Source organism: Panthera tigris, chromosome F3 (genome assembly GCF_018350195.1).
Source record: "Panthera tigris isolate Pti1 chromosome F3, P.tigris_Pti1_mat1.1, whole genome shotgun sequence".
Classification (NCBI taxonomy): domain Eukaryota; kingdom Metazoa; phylum Chordata; class Mammalia; order Carnivora; family Felidae; genus Panthera; species Panthera tigris.
Genome location: NC_056678.1, coordinates 9,195,560 through 9,217,813, shown reverse-complemented (window position 1 = coordinate 9,217,813; position 22,254 = coordinate 9,195,560). Strand labels below are relative to the sequence as shown.

Here is a 22,254-nt window from a genome sequence, read left to right as displayed (position 1 = left end):
ATTGCATTGTTATCTGAAATTGAAATATATATATATATGTAAATCTTTGGAAAGCAGATCTATTTTGGTCTGATCCTGAAGGAAGCTGAGAGGAAAATTTTAAAATATTCTCATCAATCTTGATTTGTCTCATGCTGTGATCCTGATATTTATTCTAATAATACTTCCAGAAATATTATTCTCTAATGTCTTGCCTGCTTGTGTTTAAAGAAATATATAGAAAACAAAGACATACTATTAAAATATAAAGAAATATATGAGATCAGACATGTTTTCTTGTGAATGCCCATAACCAGTGTTGAATTCCTTACAGTTTTGTGGCATTAATCAAGGACATTCATTATTTGTCACTCTGGGTCACACAGCTTATGTAAGACTGCTTTGTTGAAATCTTTTTTCTTTCAAGGGTATAAAAGTATCAGGTACCTCAAATTCCAAGAGTGATGTCATATTGGGAAAATGCACAACTTTATAAATTAAGCGTGACACTACTGAATTCTGGTCATCGTACACGAGAGTGGCAATCTTCCCTTAATGAAATCATCAAGATTTGTGGAAGAGTGATGGGGTTACCTCATTCTTCCCTCACTTTCTCAGGCATCCTTCACTTTCCAAAGGCTCAGATTATGAACTGGAGATAAGGTGTGCACCCATGCTTACCACAGGTCTATGAACATCCCAGAATGCTCTCTCTTGGCTATCGAGGATCTTCCTTTCAATCTTGTCTCTCTTCTTGTCCACTCTGTCAACATGGTAACAATGGATAATAAGTGATATTAATTGTAGCACCTCTCTGGACAAAAGGCCGCAACTTGAACAAATTTTCCAAAAGACTCACAAGGACTCACTTTGCTTGTGCTTCTGCTTGCATGAAAATGAACTCCCACTTCCGGGCAAATGCTCTCTGCAGCCTGGCCAGGCTCTCCTGAAAAATACACCACAGGTGAAGACTTTCTGGTGCTCATGATCACTACTCCCTTCTCATTTATCTACCGTATGAATTTGTCAAGAAAATATAGTCTCTAAAGTAGTAAGTGTACTCCAGTTCTGAATGATGAGTCATGCTCACTGAATATAACTCATCCTCATATTAACAGAGGAAACAGGGAAACCTATCACAAATATTAATGTTTATGAATAATTGACTTGAGAGAATACAAGTAAACATCTAAAATACTAAAATTACTTTGTATATAAAAAGTGCTCAGTACTAACCTATTGGAGTTTTCTGTGCCCATTTTAGTGAGGAACAGAAAAGCAATGCATTTTTACTATTGATTCAGTCAATCCATCCAGTTCCTGACAAGAATGTAAACCCTCAGAAGACTACTCCATTTCTAGTCAATGCTTCAAAGTCAGTAAATCACAACATAGCAATTGTCGGAACAAATTACATCAGATTAATTTTACCTGCTGATGGTGACCAACCTGAAGGTTCTGCAAAAACCATTTACCCAAAGTAAATGTTCTTTACTTCTCTAAGTTTGGATGTCTTTACTATATGCAGGACACATCTCACATTTTCACACTTGAGTTTAGCAAGTAAGACATACTCCTCCCTTCTCCCATGAATTTGTGTGTGTAGAAGTTCACCGTCTCCAAGGAAGCAAGCAAGTCAGGCATTTGGGCCATTATGATGCTCGATCCCTGGGAATCTGGTCCTTAAAATCCAGGCATGTAGAAAGTCAACAGAATTCCCAGAAATGACCATAGGCCTTATTCCTGTTCATTTTACGACATTCTTTGCCAGAAAGTCCTTAGTACTTACAGCTTCATAGTCAGCTAGTTCCAGCCTTGCCTTGTTTTGCATTGTTCTCTTGCAGAGATAAACCGCTAAAAGGAAAAAAAAAAAATTAATTACATCTTCCCTGCTTGTTAACATGAAGGCACTTACTGAAAATAAAAGATAGTGTTATAAATCAAGACATCTCGGTCTTTGCCATTTTTTTCCACTCATCATTTTCAATGATTTATTTTTTTGACAAAAATAAAGAAGGTATGATATTTTTACTGAAATTCAAACATAATGGTATTTATAAGAAAAAAGATGTTCATGGGGAGTGGCTCAGTTGGTTAAGTGTCCGACTTCAACTCAGGTCATGGTGTCATGGTTCGTGGGTTCAAGCCCCATGTTGGGATCTGTGCTGACAGCTCAGAGTCTGGAGCCTGCTTTGGATCTGTGTCTCCCTCTTTCTCTGCCCCTCCCCTGCTCACACTCTGTTTCTCTCTCAAAAATAAATAATAAACATAAAAATATTTAAATTCATTCAAAAGACATAGGATATCAGAATGGATAAAAAAACAAGACCCATCTATTTGCTGTCTAAAAGAGACTCATTTTAGACCTGAGGACACTTTCAGACTGAAAGTGAGGGGATGGAGAACAATATATTATGCTCCTGGAAGTCAAAAGAAAGCTTGAATAGCCATACTTATATCAGACAAACTAGACTTTAAATTAAAGGTTGTAACAAGAGTTGAAGAAGGGCATTATATAATAATTATAGGGTCTATCCATCAGGAAGTGCTAACAATTATAAATGTCTATGCACCGAATTCGGAAGCACCCCAATATTTAAAACAAACACAAACACAAACAATCTTATCCATAAGAATGTGATAATTGCAGGGACTTTAATAATCCACTTACAACAATGGATAGATCATCTAGACAGAGAATCAGTAAAGAAACAATGGCCCTGAATGATACATTGGACTAGATGGACTTGACAGATATGTTTAGAACTCTACATCCCAAAGCAGCAGAATACACTTTCTTCTCGAGTGCATATGGAACATTCTCCAAGATAGATCACATACTGGGCCACAAAACAGTCCTCAATAAATATAAAAGAACTGAGATCATACCATGCACACTTACAGATCACAATGCTATGAAAATTGAAATCAACCACAGGAAAAAGTCTGGAAAACCTCCAAAAGCATGGAGGTTAAAGAACATCCCACTAAAGAACTAATGGGTCAACCAGACAAGTAGAGAAGAAATTAAAAGACATATGGAAACAAATGAAAATGAAAATACAACAATCCAAACCCTCTGGGATGCAGCAAAGGCAGTCCTAAGAGGAAAATACATTGCAATCCAGGCCTATCTCAAGAAACAAGAAAAATCCCCAATACAAAATCTAACAGCACTCCTAAAGGAACTAGAAGCAGAAGAGCAAAGAAACCCCAAACCCAGCAGAAGAAGAGAAATAAAGATCAGAGTAGAAATAAACAATATAGAATCCAAAAACAAACAAACAAACACAGATCAATAAAGCAAAGAGTTGGTTTTTTGAAAAACTAAACAAAAGTGATAAACCTCTAGACAGGCTTCTCAAAAAGAAAAGGGAAAGGACACAAACAGATAAAATCACAAATGAAAATGGATTTATTACAACCAATCCCTCATAAATACAAGCAATTATCAAGGAATACTATGAAAAATTATATGCCAAAAAACTGGACAACCTGGAAGAAATGGACAAATTCCTAAACAACCACACACTACCAAAAGTCAAACAGGAAGAAATAGAAAATTTGAACAGACCCATAACTAATGAAGAAATTGAATCAGTCATCAAAAATCTCCCAACAAATAAGAGTCCTGGACCAGATGGCTTCCTTGGGAATTTCTACTAGACATTTAAAGAAGAGTTAATACCTATTCTTCTCAAGCTGTTTCAAAAAATAGAAATGGAAGGAAAACTTCCAGAATCATTCTATGAATTTAGCATTACTTTGATTCCCAAAGCAGACAGAAACCCAACCAAAAAAAAAAAAAAAAAGAAAAAAAAAAGGCCAATATCCCTGATGAATATGGATGCAAAAATTCTCAACAAGACACTAGTGAATCGAATTCAACAGCATATAAAAAGAATTATTCACCATGATCCAGTGGGATTCACTCCTGGGCTGCAGGGCTGGTTCAATATTTGCAAATAAATCAATGTGATACACCACATTAATAAAAGATAAGAACCATATGATCCTGTCAATAGATGCAGAAAAAGTATTTGACAAAATACAGCATCCTTTCTTGATGAAAACCCTCAAGAAGGTCAGGATAGAAGGAACATACTTAAACATCATAGAAGCCATTTATGAAAAGCTCATAGCTAATACCATCCTCAATGGGGAAAACTGAAAGTTTTCTCCCTGCAATCAGGAACACGACAGGGATGTCCACTCTCACCACTGTTGTTTAACATAGTGCTGGAAGTCCTAGAATCAGTAATCAGACAACAAAAGGAAATCAAAAGCATCAAAATTGGCAAAGATGAAGTCAAACTTTCACTTTTTGCAGACGACATGATATTATACATGGAAAACCCGAAAGACTCCACCAAAAGTCTGCTAGAACTGATACTTGAATTCAGCATAGTCGCAGGGTACAATTAATGTACACAAACTGGCTGCATTTTTATACACCAATAATGAAGCAACAGAAAGAGAAATAAAGAAACAGATCTCCTTCACAATTGCACCAAGAACCATAAAATACCTAGGAATAAACCTAACCAAAGATGTAAAAGATCTATATACTGAAAACTATAGAAAGCTCATGAAGGAAATTGAAGAAGATAGAAATGGAAAAACATACCATGCTCATGGATTGGAAGAATAATATTGTTAAAACATCAATACTACCCAAAGCAATCTACACATTCAATGCAATCCCAATCAAAATTGCACCCACATTGTTCTCAAAGCTACAACAAAGAATCCTAAAATTTGTATGGAACCACAAAAGGCCCTGAATAGCCCAAGTAATATTGAAGAAGAAAACCAAAGCAGGAGGCATCACAATCCTAGACTTTAGCCTCTACTACAAAGCTGTAATCATCAAAACAGTATGCGATTGTCACAAAAACAGACACATAGACCAATGGAATAGAATAGAGAACCCAGAATGGGACCCACAAATGTATGGCCGACTAATCTTTGACATAGCAGGAAAGAACATCCGATGGAAAAAAGACAGTCTCTTTAACAAATGGTGCTGGGAGAACTGGACAGCAATATGCAGAAGAATGAAACTAGACCACTTTCTTACACCATCCACAAAAAATAAACTCAAAATGGAGGAAGGACTTGAATGCGAGACAGGAAACCATCAAAACCCTAGAGGAGAAAGCAGGAAAAAAACCTCTCTGACCTCAGCTGCAGCAATTTCTTACTCGACACATCTCTAAAGGCAAGGGAATTAAAAGCAAAAATGAACTATTGTGTCCTCATCAAAATAAAAAGTTTCTGCACTGCAAAGGAAACAATGAACAAAACTAAAAGGCAACCGACAGAATGGGAAAAGATATTTGCAAATGACATAATGGATAAAGGGCTAGTATCTAAAATCTATAAAGATCTCACCAAACTCCACACCCGAAAAACAAATAATCCAGTGAAGAAATGGGCAGAAGTCACGAATAGACACTTTTCCAAAGCACACATCCAGATGGCCAACAGACACATGAAAAGTTGCTCAACATCACTCATCACCAGGGAAATACAAATCAAAACCACACTGAGATAGCACCTCACACTGGTCAGAGTAGCTAAAATGAACAAATCAGGAGACTATAGATGCTGGAGAGGATGTGGAGAAACGGGAACCCTCTTGCACTGTTGGTGGGAATGCAAACTGGTGCAGCCACTCTGGAAAACAGTGTGGAGGTTCTTTAAAAAATTAAAAATAGACCTACCCTATGATCCAGCAATAGCACTGCTAGGGATTTACCCAAGGGATATGGGAATGCTGATGCATAGGGGCACATGTACTCCGATGTTAATAGCAGTCCTTTCAACAGTAGCCAAATTATGGAAAGAGCCTAAATGTCCAGCAACTGATGAATGCATAAGGAAGATGTGGTTTATATATATAATGGAATACTACTTGGCAATGAGAAAGAATAAAATCTGGCCATTTTCAGCAACGTGGATGGGACTGGAGGGCATTATGCTAAGTGAAATAAGTCAGGCAGAGAAAGACAGATACCATATGTTTTCACTCATATGTGGATCCTGAGAAACTTAACAGAAGACCATGGGGGGGGGGGAAGGGGGAAAAAGTTACAGAGAGGGAGGGAGGAAAACCATAAGAGACTCTTGGATACTGAGAACAAACTGAGGGTTGATGGGGGTTGGGGGAGAAGGGAAAGTGGGTGATGGGCAGGGAGGAGGGCACTTGTTGGGATGAGCACTGGGTATTTTATGGAAACCAATTTGACAATGAATTATATTTTTAAAAATTAAAAAAAGGAAAAAAAATATATGTTTAGAAATTTTCTTTATTTTTATTAAATAAGAGGGAAAATAAAGCCTTTTAAATAACACATCAAATGAGCTTTAACATCTAGAGACACAGATAACACCATTTTTTTAAAAGGAACTGCATGAAGAAGGAATCATTATTGGCACATTTGATTATTTCCATAATCTTCTGTCAACTGAAAGAATCTCTTATTGTAAACTGAAGGCTTCTTGGCATCTCCTTTACTACATTTCAGAATCATCAGCTGTTTTTCCACTAGGAGAGAGAAAGCTGTAACATCTTCCCTAACTACAATATGATGACTTTTTAATTCCATTTTTCTGAGGACTCCGTGTCCTTGCTGCCAGGGGAAGCCCACCTGGGCAACAGATTTACAGGATGGGTGCCAGAGGGAGTGCGGAGGTCACAGCAGCTCTGTCACTGACAAATAATGTTCCTTAAGTTATTTCAGGATTATTAGCAACTCTTATGATACCATCAAGACAATCAGAGCCCTCTGGTACAGTCCTGATTTCCAGGACATTTTTTGCCATTTTCCATAACATATGATATTTGAATCTCACGAAATTCAAGATAAACTCTATATATGGTAAGTGCTGAATAGATCTGCTGGATGAAGAGTGTAAATTTCACTTTTTTGTAAGGTTAGTTCTGGAGGTGCTTTTATAATTCCCACCATTGCGCTAAGCTATGCCACCCTCAGTTTTCGATAATGAAGTTTCGATACCACTGAGGAAATTATCTTACACAGAAAATCTGAGATCTCTGCAAACACTGGTGTTGTGTCTTCAATTTCTGCTCTCTAAAGCTTCTTTTATGAAGGCCCAGGCAAAGGAGAAAGCCAACTACGGCCCAATGCTAACATTACTACAGACACATAAGAACCCAGGAGATGATTTGAGAGCATGTCTTTGTATAAGCAACCATGGGAATTTTATTTTTCCATTAGTATTACTAGTAGTAGTAATTTTCAAAATTTCTAATTCTCAAAATTAGTAAAAGACAACCTTCAAAAACAAAAATGACATGATGCATTCATTTTCTAATTAGCCATAGTTCATGCTCACTCTTGAAGAAACTCTTACTGACAGGGCAGATTTTTTTTATTTTTTATCTTTTTATTTTTTTAATGTGAAATTTATTGTCAAATTGGTTTCCATACAACACCCAGTGCTCATCCCAACAGGTGCCCTCCTCAATACACTGATCTTAACAAAATATCTAACATGTTCTCAGCAGCTGGTGAAAGAGATTGTAGTGTATGTGCAATACCCCTGAGAATGTCTCTTCTTGAGAGAAAGACAAAAATCTTCCTAAATATCTAAATTAAATAATTTCAGCTTTCCCATAGAATTACCTTTAACCAAATTTCAAGCCTGAACTACAAGCTCCATGGGTTTGTCCTCCTGCACCAGCCTCTACTTGCTTCATTTATTCCAGTCATCTAATCTTTGCTCTTTTCAAAATCAGACCCCCTCTGGGAAACATATTTCTACCCTCATTAGGTAAACTAATAAATAAAAGCAGGAGCACGGTGATTTTTTTAGATGCCTGTTCACTAAGAAGTTATGCATCCTTTAATATAGTTGCCCTTCAATGCAGTTTTCTTTAATTCTCTAGGAAACAAAGTGGAGGCGTGGACAGGCAGAACCAGGTAAATAGTAGCTGTTCCATATGTATTTGTTAAATAGGGTCTTTTCCAAAGGAGTTATTTGGAAGTCAAATCTAAAGTGATTTCTACTGGTCTTTTTTTGTAAAAAGGAAGAAGGAAAAAGTCTGGGTTAGCAAGTGGGGAACATTCTGGATACTGTTAAAGATACTGCAAATACAGTTGGGACTGAAAGGGCCCAAACCTCACTGAACTAGTCTAGATACAGGACAGTATGTGGACAGGTAGAGATGATCCTTCCATTCTTTATCAGCAGAGGGTGTCAGCATTGAATAGGATGCAGATGAGAAGGGGCGTCTTAGATGAAAGAGGGTTTCAATTCTTATTTACAGTTTATTGGAGATTTTAAAAATGAGAGTAGTTATGCATCATCAAAACTATGGCTCAGGTCAAGTGTTTTTGTACTAACCCTTAATCATTTAGGGCACCAGAGTGCTCCAGAGGGTACTATATATGGACATAGGCCCAAGTGCAAGTATGAATATTCCCTAACAGAACCCTTGAGTTTTTTTCTGCAGTGCCAACATATTGAAAACAACTTTAAAAAATCATTTTCCTGGGTTATTTTTAAATGTTTTCCATTATTGAGAATTTAATTTAAATTTCAAGTTTAAATATATCTCTCTGCAGTAATTTTCGACTAGAGAAGACAGTTTTGAGGACTTAGGCTCAAACAAACAAGAAATTTAATAGAAGGATATGCCACTAAGTGGAAGAAAGTTCGAGAAGGCTTAACGTACCACTTTGGCTAAAATGGCCACATAGTAAATGCATAGAATGTGGCCTGAATATGCCTTAGGTGTAAAAGTTTCTGGATCACACATCTACTGAACATAGAGTGAATGCTGGCATTAGTTTTTTCCATTTAATTTCATAAAGCTCTCCAAGGTGGAATACTCTGTTGAACAAAAACCGATGTCTATGACAAAAGTGTTCAGAGCTATATCACAGAGGTCTGTGAGAAAATCATGAAGGTACCAATATGTAAACATTAAAAGAACATAAGTATATTATATAATTCATGAAGACTAGAAATATAATTGCCACATAAATATTTGAAAAATATCCCACTTGCAACCAAAGTCATACAAATGTAACATATACTGCCATAATGAAACTGTTTATCTTTTCAAGTTTATTTGTGTGAACAAATCCTTCCACAGTCCCTGAATGAAAACTCAAGCAGTATCTACACTCTTGCTTGTCACTCAGGTAATTCAGAGTCCCAACTTATAAACAAGAATGTCTATCCTGAGTAACTGTCAAACATTCATGTCTGGTTTCAAGCCTTGAGGTCTGTCCCTCTCCCCCAGGTTCTGTGAGTAAAAGAAGCATGGTTGTCTTCTTTGTCTTCCTTGTTCTTCTGTGTCCCTGCCAAGTATTGCTGACCAGGGCTTCTAAGCCTTCTGGAGTTGGAGGATAAGGAGGAAGGGGAACAAAGGAGGGTGCTGCCATTCTTACTCGACTGATGCCAGTGTGGTGATCTAGTGTTGTCATTCTCTGGACTGGGCAGAGGTTTAAAGCTGATTATGTTTCTCATGTTACTTAGTAGGATGCTTTGGAGAAAACCCATCCCACCATTGCCGGGGATTTCTCACCTGTAGCCATTGTTGGGGCTGATCACTGCCACAGCCCTTGGACCGTACCTCTGGCCTCTCTCTCCAGTGTGTTTGCCTGTCCAGGCTGTTCCCTAGGACAGGACCATCTCTCACATACAGCTTAGATTACACATGCACTCTTTGCCACAGAACATAGCCACCTGCCTTTCAATTCCTCCATCCATAACAAGATAGCCTGTCCCTTGCCCTTTGTAATTCCAAGGCCTGGAATTCGTGATCCATTGTGTCCCAGAAGTAGATGACTCCTGTCAAGTATTCTCAGAAACCCCTTGAAATCTTTGTCACTGGACTTGAGGTGAGGTGCATTCCCCATTCATTCCTCCCACTTGGGGCTGATGGGACCAATGACTTCTGATGACGTAACGGCTACAAAACTAGTCTTTAAGCCAACATCTTATCCTTGAATACACTCAATGTGAGCTGACAGTAGCTAGTGTGACAATTTGTATGTCAGTGTAGCGGAGCACTTTCACACCTGGTCTTGATCCACTTAACACTTTGGCTGGATTTCCGTTTTGTAACACCCAGTTACAAAAATCACTTTCCACTCATCAGAAGAGCAGAGATGTTACAGAGTGGCAATAACCCATTCTGGCCACAGAGCAGTGGAACAACACTGTGGGTGGGCATGTGAACAGCAAAGATGTCTTTGGGGAAAAGATTTTGACAATGAGTAACAAAGCCTTGAAACATTCACGGCCATTGTTCCCGTACTTGCTCTTCTGAGAATATAACCCAGGGAAACAGCAGGAAAAACAGCAGAGGTGTAAGCCTTCATGGCATGGAATATAGGAACACAGTGGGGAAATGAATTCATGCATTCAATGAAATGTTATATTGTCATTAAAAGTGATAAACCCAAAGGGGTGCCTAGGGGGCTTGGTCGGTTTAATGTCTGACTTTGGCTTAGGTCACGGTTTCATGGTTTGTGAGTTCGAGCCCTCCACCAGGTTCTCTGCTATCAGGGTAGAACCTGCTTCAGATCCTCTGTCCCCCCTCTCTCTCTGCCCTCCCCAGTTCATGTGAGCTTTCTCTCAAAAAATAAACATGAAAAAAAAAATGATACACTCAAACTGGTTAACTTCAAAGTTGAAATAATTTGATTTTTAAAGTCCTTATCTCTCAAATAGACCTATCCTATGACCCAGCAGTAGCACTGCTAGGAATTTACCCAAGGGATATAGGAGTACTGATGCATAGGGGCACTTGTACCCCAATGTTTATAGCAGCACTCTCAACTATAGCTAAATTATGGAAAGAGCCTAAATGTCCCATCAACTGACGAATGGATAAAGAAATTGTGGTTTATATATACAATGGAATACTATGTGGCAATGAGAAAGAATGAAATATGGCCTTTGTAGCAATGTGGATGGTACTGGAGAGTGTTATGCTAAGTGAAATAAGTCATACAGAGAAGGACAGATTCCATATGTTTTAACTCCTATGTGAATCCTGAGAAGCTTAACAGAAGACCATGGGGGAGGGGAAGGGGAAAAATATGGTTAGAGAGGGAGGGAGCCAAAACATAAGAGACTCCTAAAAGCTGAGAACAAACTGAGGGTTTATGGGGGGGTGGGAGGGAGGGGTGGGTGGGTGATGGGTATTGAGGAAGGCACCTATTGGGATGAGCACTGGGTGTTGTATGGAAACCAATTTGACAATAAATTTCATATTAAAAAAAAAATAAAGTCCTTATCTCTCATTGTAAAAGTTCAGACAATAAAGAAAAAATATAAATATTAAAGAAAAAATCATAATCTCACTTTTGTCATTGTTTGGCACATATTCCGGATTTTTCCCTTCTATATACATCTACTAACATACACATGAATATCTGTATTTATATCAAAAATCTGCATATATTTACATAATCTGCATATATTTAGTTAAAACATTTTCAAACTTTACTACATATGTTGTCTTATTAACTTGTTTCTTTAATATTATATTATGGCTAACTTCATATCAATAACTATTGTTTGGTAATATTCATAAAAATTATTTCATGACAATCCATTTATTATTTATTTAATGAGCCATTATTGTTGAACACTTGGATTATACCCTTTGTCTTGCATTATTTATTAATACTTCTGCAAACATGTATGCATATATGTATACAAGTATGTATGGCTGTATATTTTTTAGGTATCTGCTAATTTCCTAAAGTACTATTGCTGCATGAGGATGTGTGCACCTTTCAATGCACCTTTCAAGTCCTTTGGTCTGTGGAACTAAATTCCATAGAGTTTAGGCATGAGTAAGTCTTCTTATACCCTCTCCAACTCTGGAGAGTCCATTTTCAGCCAAGCAGCCAGAGTTATTCTGTTAACACTTAAATCAGATTTCTGGGGCACCTGGGTGGCTCAGTCAGTTAGGCGTCCAACTTCAGCTTAGGTCACGATCTCAAGCACGGTTCATGAGTTCAAGCCCCATGTCGGGCTCTGTGCTGACAGCTCAGAGCCTGGAGCCTGCTTCAGATTCTGTCTCCCTCTCTCTCTGCCTCTCTCTCTCTCTCTCTCTCAAAAACAAATAAATATTAAAAAAAAAGACTTAAATCCGATTTCACTTTATTTTAACTTCCCACTTTTCAACTACTTCCTATCTTATCTCATTTCAGGTAAAAACCAGAGTCCTTGCTCGTCCATTACTTTATCCTGGGACCTTGTTTCCCTCTTCTCTGGCAGTACCTGTGTCCCCCTGGGCCCAAGCTCCTTATCTCCCTCCTCAGGGCTGAACTGCCATTTTCACAGTGACACCTCTCCCCCTGCCCCCCCCCCCCCCCAGCCCAACATCCTCTTCCTCACAACTTTCCACCTCCTCACACACAACTTCTTTAAAAAATTTTTTTTAAATGTTTATATGTTTTCAAGGGAAAGAGTGAGACAGAGCGTGAGTGGGGGAGGGCCAGAGGGAGGGAGACACAGAATCTGAAGCAGGCTCCAGGCTCTGAGCTGTCAGCACAGAGCCTGACACGGGGCTCGGACCATGAACCCTGAGAACATGACCTGAGCCAAAGTTGGACGCCTAACTGACTGAGCCACCCAGGTGCCCCCTCATACACAGCTTCTGTATCCATTTACATGAGTAGCTGAGGAGCTTACTCTCACCCCCTCCCACCTGCCCTGGAATGCCAGCTCTACAAGCATAGGGAGTTCTGCTGATTTTGTTAGTCCATGCGTCCCCTTGCCTAGAACATACTTGGCACATAGTAGGTGCTCAGGACATACTTGTTGAGTAAAAACACCACTAAATATTTCCTGACCATTTGGGTGTCTTTTTTCTTTTGTGAATTAGCTATTCATGACTTTGCTAATTTTTCTCTCGGGGGATTTGATTTTTTCTTATTAGACTTAAGTCCTCTTTATACATGAGTGATAGAAACTAATTTTTAGGTATATATGCAGGACATATATTTCCCCATGTTTTTGGAGGAGAAGTTTAATAGATGATACAGATAATATTGAGCATACTTCAGCAAACATTGACTTACTTTTAAATTATATATATGTATGTGTGTGTGTGTGTATATGTTTATATACACACACACATACAGCATTCATAGGACATGTTCCACAACCTGCTTTTTTTACTCGACTTTACTGAGATTCACACAGTTTTCCATAGTTGGTATCTCTTAACCGCTCTCTTCTATCCTATGAATGCAGCACACATTGTTTCAGCCATACACCTATTATTAAATACTTGGATTGTTTTCCTTTTTTCTTTCTTCTCAGTTTTATTGGGACACAATTGACACGCAGCACGGTATGCGTTTAAGGTGCACAGTGTAATTACTTGACCTACAGAATTGTGAAATTATTACCACAATAAGTTCAGTTAACATTCAAAAATAAGTTTTTTTTCCTTGTGATGAGAACATTTAGGATCCACTCTCTTAGCAACTTTCAAACTATGCAAACAGCAGTGTTTGCTGTAGTCATCATGGCACACATCATATCCCCAGAACTCATTTATCTTGTATCTGGCAGTTTGTACATTTTGACTCCCCTTCCTGCAATCCCCCACCTCCCACCCCTTGCCTCTGATCTTTTTCTATTTTCCTAGGAATCTGGTTTTTTTTCTTTCACACTCCATATAGTAGTGAGAAAATGCTTTCATTTTTCAGAGCTATTACAAATAATGACTCCATATAGGCTTCCATTAGCATATTTTCTTGGAATTGGTAGCAGGGATTTGTGGGACAGGCACAGCATGCATTTTATAAGACACTGCCAAACTTCTGCCCAGTATGCCTTCCCAAATATGCCAGTATCCTCACCTTCAGGCCAGACTTGATTTTGTGCCAATCTGGCTTGAAAGAGACACTTTGATTATATTTATCTGTTTTCTTATATTTTCACTGCTTGCACATGAGAAGTTTTAATGGGAAAGATGTCTATGGATTGCCCCCCTCACTAATGTGGTTCTATTGAATACTTTGTACCCTGGTTATTTTTCATTCTATCTATATTGCAAACCCTGGTTCCTTTTTCTAATTGTATTTGCGTGATATAGCTTTGCTTCACCATTATAACTGACAGAGTCAGCATGTTTTACTTAACTTCCTTGCAGACAGATATTATTGGTTTTTATTTATGAGCTAACTTAAAGATGCCTGTTATTTTTTAATTTTTTTTAACGTTTATTTATTTTTGAGACAGAGAGAGAGCATGAATGGGGGAAGGTCAGAGAGGGAGACACAGAATTTGAAACAGGCTCCAGGCTCTGAGCCGTCAGCACAGAGCCCGACGCGGGGCTCGAACTCACGGACCGCGAGATCATGACCGGAGCCGAAGTCGGACGCCCAACCGACTGAGCCACCCAGGTGCCCCAAGATGCCTGTTATTTTAATAGATGGACTTAAATATTTACATTCATTCTTGTATCAGCTATGTTTGTTATTCCTTTTCTTACATCTTCATGCCTCTGTCTCTCTCTCTCCTCCATGATTGTAACTTCTTTGTTGTCTACTTTTTGTGACATGGAATGAGTTTTCTTTAATTTATCCTTTAATAATTTAGAATAAAACTTGTTACTATTCCATTAGTGGCCATTCTCATATGTTTAAATAAATGTCTAATATATTTTTCTTGAATTTTAGCTGCAGAAATTAAATACAGCCTAGTGCTGCCCCCATAAACGATGAAGAAAATAATACATCTTGACTCTCTGCTATTTTTATAATTTTAGTGACTAGATTTGACTGTATGCTCCATTACAGTTTTATAAAAATTAATTATAGTATTCACATTCCTTTTGGAATTCCTTTTATCAGAATTATTTAGATCCTGGAGGGCATGGAGAGAAAGCTGTTGTCTTGGAAAATTAAGGTGAGTAAACTTTGCTTTGCACATTTCTTTTTAAAACTAAATTTGCGAAAACTATTCTATCACAACTCAGATCTTCCAAAAAGGAGGGCCATGGCCCATTGTGGCTACCCTGTCTGTTTCTAGGTTCCCTGCCATTTGCTCACTCATTTTGGAGTGAGGCCCCTGCACTGGTGAAGCTGACCTAGGGAACCCTGGGTTTGCTGTGGCAGCTGTCGGCCCACAGCAACAACAATCCTGCAAGGATCCTACGTTCCTCCCCTCTCCCCACTTTCCCCCCTTTATTCTTAAGCTTGCTCCCTAACGTCCGAGAGCCTGAGCTGCTTTATGAAATCCACGTCAGAGACAAAACATCAGACAAGGCATAGGACTGTCTCTTTGAGTGCTGCGTTTAAACTAAGAAATCTTAATCCAAGACAGGGCAAGCCTTTCCCTACCCTCCCAATACTTACTTTTATCTCCAGCCCACATGGGTTGATGACTCATTAATGGGGTAGGTCTGAATTTCATCCAATTCCTTAAAGCTGCCCTAGTTTCTTGAGAAAAGAAATTGTTAAGTCTGATATCACTTCCTTTCATTTGGCTAATCTTCCTTTCATTTGGCTAATATCTGTTGATTCCAGAAAGAATACATCTTCCAAGTGAGTTGTATGTGGTGCCATTCTCTAATTTCCACACTGTCCTAGTAGTTCTTTCCATTCTAGTTTTGTTTTCTTTTCTTTTTATTCCATGCAGGGGCAGCGGGAGCAGTTTTGGAAGATGTCCTGGAAGTATAGTGTGTAAGTTCATTTTTGCTTCTTACATCCACCCAAGATGCAAACATGTTTCGTAATTGTATCTATGCTGAATGAACATACCCTTAAAACCTCGATGAGTTTTGGATTTTTATTTAAAAAAAAAAAATTTTTTTTTAACGTTTATTTATTTTTGAGACAGAGAGAGACAGAGCATGAACGGGGGAGGGTCAGAGAGAGGGAGACACAGAATCTGAAACAGGCTCCAGGCTCTGAGCTGTCAGCACAGAGCCCGACGCGGGCCTCGAACTCACGGACCGCGAGATCATGACCTGAGCCGAAGTCCGCCGCTTAACCGACTGAAGCCACCCAGGCGCCCCGAGTTTTGGATTTTTAAAAAAACAAGAAAAGCTTAAAAACATTACCCTTAATTTCACTCTAAAGGGAAGAGGTAATTATCTTCTTTAAGAACAGAATTTCCAAAATAATTCTTTGAAGGAATTTTAAATTTAATGATAACACAGTCCTATAAAATCTAATACTCATTTAATGATTCAACCACTGGGAATGAATCTGTAGGAATGAAAGGTAATGAATAGCAAAAATTTAGGGAATTTTATTTTCTTAAAATTTATAACTCAACAGCAACTCATACATTAATTAACTGAAAGAAATTAAATCTTAGCAGAAAATTAACTAGAGGACATATTATGAAAATAATTTTAAAATTATTTAATTTTTTGATATATGTTAATGAAGACCATGTTACTATAAAGTAGAAGTAGGACTTCACTGCTGTATGAGATGAAATACCTTAACTAAAGAAGATTAATCAAGATAAGAGAGATCTACTATGGTAATTGAACACCTGGATGGTGAAAGTCTTCAAATAACTGCCTTGAAGGTCTAATCGTAAAAAGAAAGAATTCCTTTAGGGCATCTCTGGAATAGTAGCCAAACACCACAAAATGAAAAGAATCAGAGCTGTGGACTTCTATCTCCTCCTAAAGGAAGAGGAAGTGCTCTCTGATGATTCTACCACACAGACTGCTGCATCTTAAGGTGTTTACATGTATTATCTCATCCACAGCCTTACATCAACTATCTCAGAAAAGGTATTATCATCTTTATTCAACCGACAGCACAGTGAAATCCAGAGAGATTAAGTCTATTTCCAGAGCCATACAAGTAAGTAGGTGAAATCCAGAGAGATTAAGTCTATTTCCAGAGCCATCCAAATAATAAGTAGGCGAGTCAGAGGATTCTTGGGTTTGTAATCACATAGCAGATACTTATCACACGCAATATAGGAAGGCAGCAGCAATGGGAGCCCCACACTGGCTCTCAGAGAGTGCTAAGAAGAGAAGTGTTTTGCATTTGTTTTCTACATGCTTCCATTTTTCTTAATTTCTGAGAATGTTGCTCTGAAATATAAGAACTATTACTGTCACTGTGAATCTTATTTTAATCCAGTTCTCTGGGCATTCATCCATAAATTATATTACAGATTGTATTCTCTAGCCACTTACACTGCTAAAGAAATGAAACAGAGCTGTTTAATTTGTCTTTCTTTGTAAATATACCAATGGTTCCTAAAAGGTTTGATTGCTTTGCTAAGGCTCATGAGTTTCGGCAATTTGTAATTCCGTATGTTGCCAAGATATTTTATCTCCTCAGATTTTCTTTCTCTCTCTTAAAAATTATAGCTGATCATCATCTGCTGATTCTGTACCTGAAAATTTTCCTACTTTCGCTAAAATTTATTTGTTGCTCCTCAGTCAGTACTTGTGATGTGTTCATGGTCATTCACAGCCATTCAGAGCAGCAAAACTTGAGTTTCCTGATGTACACATTCTCGGTGGAGGTGGAAGAAGGCAATGCTCTGCCTTCCTTTTCCAGCTCATTCTGCACACAAGTGCCCTTTTGGTGGTATTTTTAGTGCCACCTGTTTTGCATTTTTGTGCTTTTTCTTGGTGATTTTGCTACCTTAAATGACCCCCAAGAACAGTGGTGCCGTGATGTCTAGTGTTCCTAAATGCGAGAAGACTGCTATGTCCTTTTTGAAGAAGATATATATGTTGGATAAACTTCATTCATGCATGAGTTAGGACGCTGTTGGTTTTAAGGTCAATGGCAATTATGTGTATACATATATATGTGTGTGTGTGTATGTGTATTATATATATATTTAACATATATGTTAATTATATAATTGTATGATTATATATAACATTATACATATAATGTACATATTATACATATTATTATATATATTATATATATATAATATATTATATTATATATTATATAATTATATATTATAATGATATAATTATTGTACCTGAGGCTTGCAGGAAGTGAACCCTGTATTTCCACAAGGAAAAACAGCTCAGTATCCACTAATACAGTATTGGCGGCAACTTTATAGGACATGACTACCTCAAATAGTAAGAATCAACTGCATGTGTTTGTACCTTATTCCCTCTGTTGGAGAGCAGTGAGTTAAACAGAGCTTTTCTATGATAACAAAGATACCTTCAAAACTTTCAGAAGCTCTTTCAGAAGTTACTCGTAGTAGTACCTGACTTCTCATTCTTTTTTATGTGGCATTATTATCTCTGGTGCTTATAGCATTTAATAGGTTTTTAAACCAATAATGTGTTTTTTAATGTAGCATAATAAGAAACACCATAGTTTAACTTTTATCATGATATTTCAGAACCACTGTTGTGATAAAAATATTAAATTTCAAGTAACTTTCCCATAATACTAGGTCAGGAGCACTTAATTTCTCTTTCTCTTATTTAAATTTATCAAATGAAGCAATAGGTTCTGAAAATCGTTGCCTTTTCCAAGAGTACATCAATAAAACATCCAGCAGGAATAGGAAACCTAACAGATAATGCCAAAGAACTGTGTAACTTTCTAATGAATGAGTGATCTACATTCACTGAACTGGGATCAAAATAGTCATGGGAGTACCTGGGTGGCTCAGTCAGTTAAGTGTCCAACTGAACTGATTTCGGTTCAGTCATGATCTCACCATTCATGAGCCCTACATCACTATCTGCACTGATAACATGAAGCCCGCTTGGGATTCTCCCTCTCTCCTCTCTCTCTGCCCCTCTCCCACTCACAATCTCTCAAAATAAATAAACCTTTAAAAAAAAAGTCATAAATAGTATTTTTGGATATCTGAACTTGGATCCTCCCCACTCCTTTTCCTTGGTTTCTTAGATAAAAGGAAAAAGACACAGGCAGTATGTTATAAAATAATATTATAATCTATAAAAGGATGCAATTGACATCAGAAATTACTGATAACTCGGGACATGAGACTCATGCTATGCCTATTGTCTAATCCCCGATCATCAATTTAGAAAGACAAAATCACAGATATCCTAGGAGAGGCCATGGGGTGTAGTACGTAGTAGGAGCAATGGTCCATGAGTTTTCAGATCTGGAGTCTGCCCACCCTCATTAACTGTGATTTTGGAAAAGTCACTTAACCTTCATGAGACTCCAGTTGCTCACCTGTGTAATGAGGATAAAAATACTTGGTGCATCTATTCCACAAGATTGAGGTTAGGACTATAGGACACGATATACTGACGAGTGCTGTGTTAACTCCAAAGGGAAAGTAATGTATGGAATTATTAGCTACACTGTTTTTCGGGTTCACTGGACAAGTTTCTTCTTATAGGAAATTACAGAGTACTTTTACAAGTGAAATATCCTTTTAAAAGCCTTGTTGGCTATGGAATTCTACATAAAGCTTTTTTTTTTTTTTTCCAAATGGGACACTGCAGAGAGGGCCCTTGAGATTTTTTAGTATCTCACTTGTGAACTGTCTCTTCCTTGCAGAACTATCATGAATTAGCACCGCTAAGAATTTTAAATAATAAACTTAAGTACATATGTGTTGTTACATCTGAAGTACACTGTCCAACAATCTTGAAATATTTTCCAAACTTTATGTTAAAACATACTTCAATTTTAAACATATGACCAGTTTTGTTCATAACAGGCAACCATTAAATTATATTTTTAATTTCATTATTCACTCTATTTTCTCATTCTTTTCACCCTTATTATCGCTCATCATCTGAATACTGAAACTCTATATAAAACTAAGTAACTGATCAATGTTTTATGTTAATAGCTGCACCAGATTTTTGGGCCATCAGGAGAGAAAAATGATAGAAAACGATTTTTAAAAATTCATTTATTTATTTAATTCAACAAACATTTACTAGATGCCTGCTATGCGCCAGATGGTGGGAGTACAACTGTGAATAAAACAAAAAGACAAGGGTCCTATTCTCAATGAGCTTACATTCCAGAGAAATTCAAAGTGAAGAGGGCCCCGAGAGGGCAAAAAAGACAGAACTTCCAACTGCCCAAGTACATATAGGGTGATGGGGGTCAGAAGCCTGGAGCTGGGTTCACTGTAATACTGTCTTCTACCCGCAGGGGGCCACATCATACCAATTACTCTTTCAGCCTTGGCTGGTAAAAATGGAAAAGTGTCGGTTTTATAAAGATTTTAAGAATCTTAGGATGAGAGGGGTCTATGTGAAGTAATTACATGAGTCTCCAAAGTATCTTTAGTTCCTGGAGAAGAACTGAATATCTGCCTTTATGAGGGGGGAAAAAAAACCAGAAGAATAAGAAAAAGTACAAGAGATGTGATGGCTATTGGATGCATTCCTTCATTCAGCAAATATTCATTGAATGCCTACAGAGTACAAGTGTTCTTCTAAGCCCTGGGGATAAAGTGATGAGGTCAGTGGTCCATCACTGCTCTTAGCTTATAGGGAACTGGTCTAGAGTGATGGGCAACGTATAGTACTATGAATAATGTGAAAGCAATGTCCAATATTTATTGAATACTTTCCATGTGCCAGGAACTATTCAAACATCTCACATACTTATCTTGTCCAAGTGGTGTAGCCACACCAAGCAGGTGCTATTAGTTTTCCCATTTTGCAGATGAGGTAATGCAAGTAGGAGGAGATTAAGTAATTCTTAGTTGAGGCAAGAGTCAAAGTCAAACATTAGACATCAAGGAACACTGGTTAATCACCAAACCATGATAGATACTGGGGTGAAGCCCCCACTTGTGCTAGCTCTGTGTCTTTCAAAATAAATAAATAAACTTTGTAGAAAATTAGTCAAGCTCATATGAGGTATATGGATAGTAAATGGGAGAGAACAGATAACATAATTTTTAATAATAACAATGCAATAGAAAAATAACACAACATAGTTGCTATGTTAATGTGGTTGAAATATATTATTTTTTGTTAGAAAATAGCACACCTGTTTTCTGTTATTTATCTAAATGGAGAGAATCTAATATAGAGAGAATCTAAATAGAATCTAAATCTAAATAGAGAGAATCTGATATGACTCACATAGTGATTTTGAAACTTGAACACAGAAAATCTCTAAATGACAGTGAATCTCAAAATGGCCCTGGGTCAGTTTTATGGCAACCTCTCCCAATGTATACTGGAGGTTGATGGTGGCTCAGAAAAGCAGCCAATAGGGTAGGAAAAGCTGATTTTTAAAAGTAACTTGGCTAACCTATATGCAACTTCCCTCTCAAAGTTCCCTTCCATCTCTTATTTCTTCACTCCTATTTGCCAAAACAAAAACTGGTTGAGAACCTTGGCTTCCCCGCCCCCTCTGCACTCCAACCACCCCCCACCCCTGTCAGCACTACATAAAGTAGCCTCAATAAAATGAAACCATCTGCTTCCTTATGGACAGAACCACAATGACCTTTGAGGTCGTTTCTCTTCTTTTTAGGAGAAGATAATGCTTATACTAATAAAAGCTCGAAAATAATAAGGGATATAAAAAGAGTAGTGATGAAAATACTACTAATAATAGTAATAGCTAACACTTATCTAGCTCTTGCTATGTGCCAGCCACCATTTTAATGCTTTATAAATTAGACAATTAATCCTTCAAGCAACTCTATCAGGTGGATGTATTACTGTTATCTCTGTTTCACAGATGAGGAAATTGGGCACAGAGAGTTAACTTGTTCAAGTATATAGCTATTAAGGAGCTGAACTGAAATTTGAACCCAGTTGTCTGGAAAGAACTATTCTTATTTGGAGAAATATTCAGTACAGACTCTGAGTCAAGGGTGTATCCTAAAACGCAAAGTAACCTGGAGAACAGTTTCATGGCTCTCCAGGCTGAAATAAGAGGCCTAGGATGTTCAGGACAGTACAAAGTAAGAAGAGTAAAGTAGCCTGATCAAGGCAGAAGAGGATTAGGGTGACATAACTTTGCTAATCATCTAAGGACCTGTTTCCTGAACTCTTGTGTTTATGTTTTGCTCTTTGACTTTACGTGTTCATTATATTTCTTTCTTGTTCTTTGGAAATTCTGATAGGTTCCCTCCATGGACCTTCCCCAGAGGTGTCCTGATTAAAGGATATTAGCAAAAGCATCTGTGACCAGAGCAGCACTACAGGTCTGCAAATGGTAAGTTATTCTAATTAAGGTTGTAAAGAAATTAAATAAACCAGATTGTTTCACAAACCCAAGAAAAACACACAACAGGTAAAAGTTAGGGCTTTGACAAATGAACAGATGAGACATAATT

At 37.7% G+C, this 22,254-nt stretch overlaps 1 protein-coding gene across 9 annotated transcripts in view; it reads right to left on the bottom strand.

Annotated features, from left to right (window-relative positions):
- The window catches only part of RGS7 (regulator of G protein signaling 7), a 516,778-nt gene that overhangs the window by 83,366 nt on the left and 411,158 nt on the right, over nt 1-22,254 (bottom strand). For all 9 annotated transcript variants that reach the window (XM_042976049.1, XM_042976052.1, XM_042976056.1 and 6 more), the window contains 3 exons: nt 1,769-1,833; nt 849-925; nt 661-742 (listed from right to left, as the gene is read on the bottom strand). In XM_042976049.1, the coding sequence (XP_042831983.1) occupies nt 661-742; nt 849-925; nt 1,769-1,833 (224 nt within the window). The remainder of the gene's footprint in view (nt 1-660; nt 743-848; nt 926-1,768; nt 1,834-22,254) is intronic.